The following is a 7,760-nucleotide window of genomic DNA, read 5'->3' as shown; positions in this document are numbered from 1 at the left end:
GCTTGTTTGGGACCAACCTTGCAATGACGCTAACAAGAACGCAGGCATCGCCTACCCGTTTAGTGCTCTTTTTTGGTTCTAAATCCTGGTGGTTTTTTTTTTTTCCCCCTCCCACCCCCCACGAAGGGAACATTTTATGATCTGGGGTGTCCCCCCCACACCCTTTTTTTTTTTTTTTTTTTTTTTAAAGTTTAAGGATTGATAGATCTGCGGTGAGAACAATTGGAAAGTCCAGAATTGCCCTTTTCTCTCTCTCTCTCTCTCTCTCTTCTTTAAAAGAGAACCAAAATATGTCCCCTCTCCGGGAACAGCGTGGGGAAACCCACAGGCATTCAGAGAGGAGCTTCCCCCCTCCCACCCGCAGGAGGCGCAAAGCCAGCGAGGCTGGATTTTTCCATCGCTGTCTGGATCCCTCCCCCTCCCCGCTTCTCCCCTCCCCCCCCCCCTCCCCGCTTCTCCCCTCCCCCTCCCCGAACCAGACTCTCCTGCCTCCTCCCCCCCTTTCCTGCCTCCGTGCTCCCCTCCACGCCGCCCCCCCCCACTCATTCATCACAGCCAGCCCCCCCCACCCGCCGCCAGCGCTTCCTCAGGCCCCGCCTTCGGCCCCGCCTTCGCCCCCCCCCCAGTCCATTCATCACTTCCCCTTCTGGCCCGTGGGGCCCGCCCTCTCCTATATATACGGCGCTGCCCCCGCCCGCCTTCACTGATTGTCCGACCTGGGTGCAGACGGCGCCATGTTGGCGTTAAAGCGGAACGCGGTGATCGGCCTCAACCTGTACTGCGGGAGCGGCCCGGCGCTGGCCCCCTCCCCGCCGGACTCCCCGAGCGGCGCGGGGGGCCCTCCCGCCCCAGGCGCGCGGGACCCCGGCCCTCCGGCGGAGGCCGGCCGGCCGGCGCCGCTGATTGGCGGAGCCGCTTGGGGTCCCAACGGCCGCTCTGAGGGGGCCCGCGCGCTGATTGGCGAGGGGCCCCGCGCGCGGAGCGGCTCCCCCACCCCCGCCCCGCCGGCGCTGGTGGCCGTGGGGCCCCGGCCGGCCTCGCTGTGGCGGCCGGAAGAGGAACTGGACGGCTGCGACCCCGACGCCGAGAGGATGGGCCCGCCGCCGCCCGCCGCCGGCTCCTTGCCCGGCACCCCGCCCGCGGAGGACGACGACGACCTGGACGGGCTGTACCGGGACTCGCTCGAGCTCATCGGCCGCTACCTGCGGGAGGCCGCGGAGCTCGGCGGGCCCGGCGGCAAGAAGCTCCACAAGCGGCTGCCGAGCGGGCCGCGGGGCGCGGGCCCCGCCGCCATGGAAAAGGCGCTGGGGACGCTGCGGAGGGTCGGCGACGGCGTCATGGAGAAGCACCAGATCGCCTTCCAAGGTGAGGGGCGGGGCCGGGCCGGGCCGGGCCAGGCCGCCCGCGGGGGAAGAGGGGCGGGGCGAGGGGGCGGCGGCGTCCAAGATGGCGGCGGGGGCGGACCCGGGTTGCTCCTAGTTGGCCCCGGCACTGGAGAGGCGGGCGCCTGGGGGAGCCGGGTTCAGGCTGGGGCCTGCCGCTGTTGGCTGGATCCCAGTTGAGGGGAGCTGCCGGGGGGGGGGCGGGGGGCGTTCCCGCGCTGTGGGCCCCCCCGCGCTGTGGGCCCCCCTCTGCCGAGCGGAGGTGGGGACCTTGCCGGTGGCCTGTATCAGGCAGCGGTTGTTGAGTCACCTCGGGGGCGGGGGGGTGTTTTGGGGCGATCGCGGGCGGTGGTTTTTCAGCCTGTGCTCCGTGGACCCCTGTGGCTAAAGGGTCCGCGCCAGGCTGGCCTTGCCGTAGGCTAGTGGCTTTCAACCTCTGCTCCGCAGCTGGGCGCCCTGCAAGATATCCGGGGGGGGTCCGCAAATGGAAAAAAGTTGCCAACTACTGAACTAGGGACTGGAGACTCCGCCCCGGGAAGCAGGGCTGGGAGAGGGGTCAGCTGAATGCAGCAGGCTGGGCTGCGGGGCTCTTGGCACCAGTTACGGGGCATTCTTTCAGAAGCCGTTGGGAAAGAATAACCTTAGTTCCTTCAAAAACGAAACTAAACCTTGTTTATCTAGAGGGTGGGGAAAACCCTTTAACTTCTGCAAAACTAGATTGTCACTTATTAACCATAGTAGGGTGCAGAAAGTGGGCAAACATGCAAATATATTGTAAATCTTGTCCAAAGGTTAGCCAGTTATGGATTCGTCGCCTTCGTTTTCTAGGCTGCAGTAGAACAGAAGTGCTAGCAAGTATTTATTCTGACTTCTATCTCTCATTACACTATTCTAGCATTTTACACCAGCTTCACCCTGAGTGTGTAATGCTGCACAATAGTCTTAAAATAGCTACAGAAATTTGAACGCTGAAGTCCATGTCCATGGCTGGGTGTCCTGTATCTTCTTGATTAGTAATACTCCAGTCTGAAAATTTCTGGGAACTTCTGAAGGTCACATTTTTCTTCAGTTCTATTCTAGTGTCTGAGTAATAGCAAAACAGAATTTCAGTTTTACCTTAAGCTCTGAGTTCGTCAGGTTCTATTGAAATGCCAGACTTTGAAAACTTTTTTCATGAAATTTGTGTAAGTTACATGTTACAGTACTTACCATAATATGAAGTCCCAAAACTCCTACTTTTGAGCAATATTGTAACTTTTTTTTTCTTTTTTGAAGAGAGAGCTCAAATAACTCATTAAATTTTAGAAGAGTCTAAAGTATTTGAGATACTGTAGACTTTCCACAGGGTTATATTTTTACTAAGATCAAAGAAGATAAGGACTTCAAATGGATTTAGTTCCCTGGGAATAGAATTCATTAGCCTTTACAGTTGGCATTAAGCCACCTGAATAAATTATGGTACCTCTTTCATGAGTTTGAGTAATGCTGGGATAAACCAGTATTTTTGGATAACTAATCTTTTAACTCCTGGTGCTGAATAGGGAACTAATATTGGAGAAGAATCCTGTAAATGTTAACTATAACAAGAAAGTAGCTTCAAATGTCTAATTTATGCTAATTCATCAAGGGGTCAGAATGGTTGGACTTCCTTTTAATAAACATAATAAAGGCGTGACAGTTTCATAATTGTTCTAACTCACCTAGCCTGTTCAAGGAGAGGCCAAAAGACAGGCTGAAAAGAAACTGGTTTTGTTTGATCTGTCATTCTAAATCCAGTGAGGAGGAGGGTACTGTGATTTGGCTAATACAGAGGTTTTTCCCAAAGCTTAAGTGTGCAGTGTCACAGCGCTTTCATTTTAGGTCCCTGTCTCAAAAAGAATTTAACTAACTAAAATAGCTCATGCTAATATAATTGTGTACTAAAGCTTCCAGACTTAATGCCTGCATGCATGGAGATAATGGTTTCCCCATCTTCCTCTCTTCCTCTTGGGAGGAAGGATATACAATAGTTGTCTAGCCTTTAAGGCAGATATTTTTGCTGGTGTTTATGCTACCTATTGTATAGTATTTGCAGTTGCTTACACTGAGACTACAAAAGTAACTCACTATGTTCTTCTGCTAATCTCTTACTTCAGGAATGCTTCGGAAGCTAGACATCAAGAACGAGGAGGATCTGAAGTCAGTGACTGCCGTTGCAACCCATGTTTTCAATGATGGAGTAACAAACTGGGGTAGAATTGTGACACTCATCTCTTTTGGTGCCTTTGTTGCAAAACACCTGAAGAGCATAAACCAGGAGAATTGCATCAACACACTAGCAGGGATCATCACAGATGTGCTTGTCACAGGCAAACGAGATTGGCTAGTTAACCAAAGAGGCTGGGTAAGTGAAAGATTGCAGGGACTGAATGTGGTTAATGAAGTTGTCCATAAGTCTAGTAGTAATTGCCTATCTCTGGCTGACACTTGGTGACACCTGTGCTTGTACATGCCTAAGGTATACAGGATGATTTACCAATCCACTTAAAACTACTGGCTGGAGCAGTGCAAGCGGATTATGAATCACTTAATTGGTGTAATAAAGATACATGGTGTTTTATGATGTTACTCTGCACTTAGAGCACTTTCATCCATACATCTGAAAGCCCTGTGGACATTATCCCCAAATTAAAGATAGGAATCAGAAGGTGCAAAGGTGAATTGAGTTCTGTCATGCCATGAGTATTCTGCAATTAGAGCCAAATTCCACACTCAAGCCACTAGACAGGTTCCCTTAATCAGGTAGAATGTACTGAATTGCTTCTGTATTTGGTACAAGTTTGTCATGATTAGTCCCCAGTTGGTGGTGTGCAGGGATGCTACTGTTATGAGAACTTCATAAAGACAAATTGCATTGTGAGCACCTCTTTTTCCCCTTCCCCCCCCCCCTCCCCCCACCCCACCCCAGGTAAATGGCTAATGTTAGACATTAATAATTCACTTCTTTCTTCCAGGAGGGATTTGTTGAATTCTTCCGTGTAGAGGATCTAGAAGGTAGCATCAGGAATGTTCTGGTGGCTTTTGCAGGCTTTGCTGGACTGGGAGCAAGCTTGGCCTACATGATGCGATGAGCCATGGAATGATATAAATGACCTAAATGCGAGGTGGACTAGCTCTCCTTTGCATCTGGAGTTAGTGAACTGCACACTTCCTGCTGTGAAAGAATACCTATGACACTGTACTTCAAGGGAACATAGAGAATAACATCTGGGAATCTCACTGAGTGACTTCCCCCTCCCTCCCCTTCCCCCCTGAAAGGGTAGTGTGGTGCAGTCTGACTGAGAGTACCAACAAGAGGATTTTTTTGCTAAAGAGAACAGAAAATGAAGCAAGTAATACTGCTTCCTTGAAGAGCCTTGTGAAAGGATGCTAAGAGTACTGTTTTTAAGTGCAGTCTTGTCACTAAGGGGAACAGCTCCTGTTCAAGTCAACAAAAGCACCAGCGGCTCTTACTCCGGACTGTCTAGAGGCTTTTATTAGTTTTGGTATGATGGCTGTATACGGAATGAGTTTCATTTCCTTCGCTCTGAGTTGTGATCATAGCTCACTGGAAATGTGGACTAGGGTCCTGTGGACCCATTGAGTCTCTAAGTTTGTGGCTTGTGTCTTGAGTTAGAAGTGCAAAAAGGTATATTCTGGGTATAACCAGATATACCAGCTATGAGTGGAACTTTTGCTGAAATATGCCTACATTCCATCAGCAGTGAAAAGGGGTACAGTCATCTTGAAAGCTGAGAAGCCCTGACCTTGCTGTAGCTAGCCAACTTTAACAGGCTGCCAGTAGAGCTCCTTAGGCCATTATTTGCCACCTCTGTTATGACTCTCAAAGAACACCTGCAGTCATAAAGAGAGGGAGTGCAGTTGTAAGTATGTAAAAAAACAAAACAACTTCGCAGGGGGTGGGGAGGCTTGTACAGAGAACTTTGTAAATGTCTGTAAAATATGTACATTTTTACAGAGATGATCTCTTGAGAGAGATGGCTAGAGTGAGTCCAGATCCCTTTATTGAAATGCTGTACACAGCATTTCCTTTTTTGCTTCTCTCTTACCCTGACTTCCACAAAGTGTCTCTTCCTCATGTACTCTAGTAAAACTGCTAGGCTTCTCTGGCGAAGTTTGGCTATGTGACTGATGCCTGTGTTCCCTATGACTTGCTGGCCGCAGCACGAGTTTTTGGTTTTTTTTATTAGATTGTTTTAATCTTTGGATTATTCCTGACTCTTTAATGGCTGGGTGAGTGTTCTGGAAGCCACTGTTGGCTATTTCCTAGTCATGTTTTATTTTGACCTATTTTTTTAGTCTTGATTCAAAACTAAGCTAATTTGAATGTAAGCATTTTCTCAAACTAAATAAAACAACTAAATTGGATTGAATCTGCAGTTAGCACCATGAATCCATTAATTTGACATACTCAATTCAATCCTTCAATAGCTATTTCTCACATTCACTCTGGACAGGCTTGCAGGGAGTAATCTGGTATTAATTTTTTTTTTGAACTGAGCCAGTTGATTCCCTCTCTGTATGCACAATAGCTTCATATTAAATTTTGGGTTTTCAGCAAAATGAGGTATGTTAGTCTTCACTGTATTTAAAATCTTGTTCAGACTGAATTAGGGTTGAAGTGGAAGCTAATGTAAAACAAAGCCTAGACTTCAAACATGGTGCTAGCATCAGGCTTGCTTGTTTACATAATAAATGAGCGTCCTACTCTTGTCAATAAAGTGGTTTTTGTTCACTTCTGCACAGTTAAATCTTGCTGCTGTTCCTCTGCCTGGAAGTTAAGGCAGTAGCACCCCATAACAGTATTTTGTGGCCAAGTGTATGCTGTGACTGTAGTGAACTTCTCTCTCTAATGTGCATGTAATTTCCAGCCTACAGTGGTAGCAGAAGTCTTCAGTTATAGTATGAATGAATATACTGTACAGGGGCCTGGGGTAGCTCTCACAGGGCTTAGCACTACCTATTACCGCAGTCCCACTTCTGCTTGCATCCAGCTGTTGCATCAAGTTACACAGATGACAAAGCATTGTAGCTTTTCTAGTACTCCATGTACAGCTGCTCTAGCTGTCTTAGCAGTAGTGTCCAACTGTGAATGAGGAGGTGTCAAGACAAATCCCCAACATCCTGTTGATAGTGCAAAAGTTGTGAGAACCCTTACTCCATGATTATGTTCAGTTGACCCAAAATTGTGTGTTAGTAAGGAAACACTCACATTCATCTCTAACCCTTTAAATCTTAACGTGTTCAGCAGATCACAGCTCTCTTTAAAAGGAGAAGGGGGAGGGGGGTCTTTCTTCACTAAGCAGCTCAATTTACCTCTTCAACAGTCGCATGCAAGCGTTCAGCTAAACATCACACAGGGCTACATAAAAAGTGCTAACAGCTGCACTCAAAGGCTCAACCACAAAGGGAGAGGCTAATTCAACAGTTGCAGTAACATTTCACAAATAGCCTTTAATCTTTAGAGTTTTTGTTTAAGCTTGGATAGGGTTAGTCTCTTCAGCACTGCCCTGACATTCAGGCAGGGTCCAGACAATGTGTACAACTGAAATACTTGTTCCTCTTCTTCCTCCTCTTCTCAGCCCCCAGAAATGCAACAGCCTTCACCAAACAGGCATAGCTTTTCACGGGTCTATTAGATTCCAACTATTCTGCAATTGTGCCTGCCTGCTTTTCTGTAGCCTGTTCCCTGCTAAAATAAACTATGCAAATATAGTAAGTATGATATCTGTATTTAAACCACACACACTTTTTATAACCTGGCAAGGGTTTACTATTAATTACAGCCACTGTATAAGCTAACAGCATAGTTCTAGCTATACATTTAGCCTCCTTTCTTGTCCAGGGCAAGAAAACATCAATTGGTATTCAAGTATTATTCCTGCCTGAAGCAGATACCCAGGATTAACTCAAATAAATTGGTTAGTCTCTAAGGTGCCACAAGTCCTCCTTTTCTTTTTGCGAATACAGACTAACACAGCTGTTACTCTGAAACCTGTCCCATACAAGCTTCTTTAGAAACAAGTACCTCACTGCTCCAGCTTCTCTCCTCCATGAGGGGATTGCACTATGAGGGCAACTGGCCTGCTGCATCTTGCTGCAGAAGCAATATGTTTGATCATACTGACATGATGTCTTACCAAAGGTTCCTCTCAACAATGGGATATGTGCTACAGCTGCCATCTTTTTGACTTACGCAGATGCCCTCCCTCACTGCAAGCTGAGGGTGGTAGGTAGGACTGCTTTTAAAGGTATAGCAACTGGGGGGGCGGGGAGTTCCTGCGGTATGAGTGCTGGCATTGAAGGAGCAACCAGCTGTATGAGATTACAGGAGAGTGG

General features: G+C 48.1%; 1 protein-coding gene across 1 annotated transcript; it reads left to right on the top strand.

The window, feature by feature from the left end:
- The first annotated feature begins 695 nt into the window (after window positions 1-695).
- MCL1 (MCL1 apoptosis regulator, BCL2 family member) lies at window positions 696-7,140 on the top strand. Its single transcript, XM_073323497.2, has 3 exons — window positions 696-1,365; window positions 3,518-3,765; window positions 4,376-7,140. Exons 1-3 carry the CDS (start codon window positions 735-737, stop codon window positions 4,490-4,492), a joined length of 996 nt encoding a protein of 331 aa, XP_073179598.1. The 5' UTR covers window positions 696-734; the 3' UTR covers window positions 4,493-7,140.
- The last annotated feature ends 620 nt before the right edge of the window (window positions 7,141-7,760 follow it).

This window comes from Lepidochelys kempii, chromosome 24, assembly GCF_965140285.1.
Source record: "Lepidochelys kempii isolate rLepKem1 chromosome 24, rLepKem1.hap1, whole genome shotgun sequence".
Classification (NCBI taxonomy): domain Eukaryota; kingdom Metazoa; phylum Chordata; order Testudines; family Cheloniidae; genus Lepidochelys; species Lepidochelys kempii.
This window is presented reverse-complemented; position numbering and strand designations above follow the sequence as displayed.

Excerpts from the sequence above, each read along its gene's own strand:
- MCL1 (XM_073323497.2), top strand. The coding sequence starts at position 735 with ATGTTGGCGTTAAAGCGGAACGCGGTGATCGGCCTCAACCTGTACTGC. Across the intron at positions 1,366-3,517 it reads GCACCAGATCGCCTTCCAAG|GAATGCTTCGGAAGCTAGAC; the intron begins GTGAGGGGCGGG and ends CTCTTACTTCAG. Across the intron at positions 3,766-4,375 it reads TAGTTAACCAAAGAGGCTGG|GAGGGATTTGTTGAATTCTT; the intron begins GTAAGTGAAAGA and ends TCTTTCTTCCAG.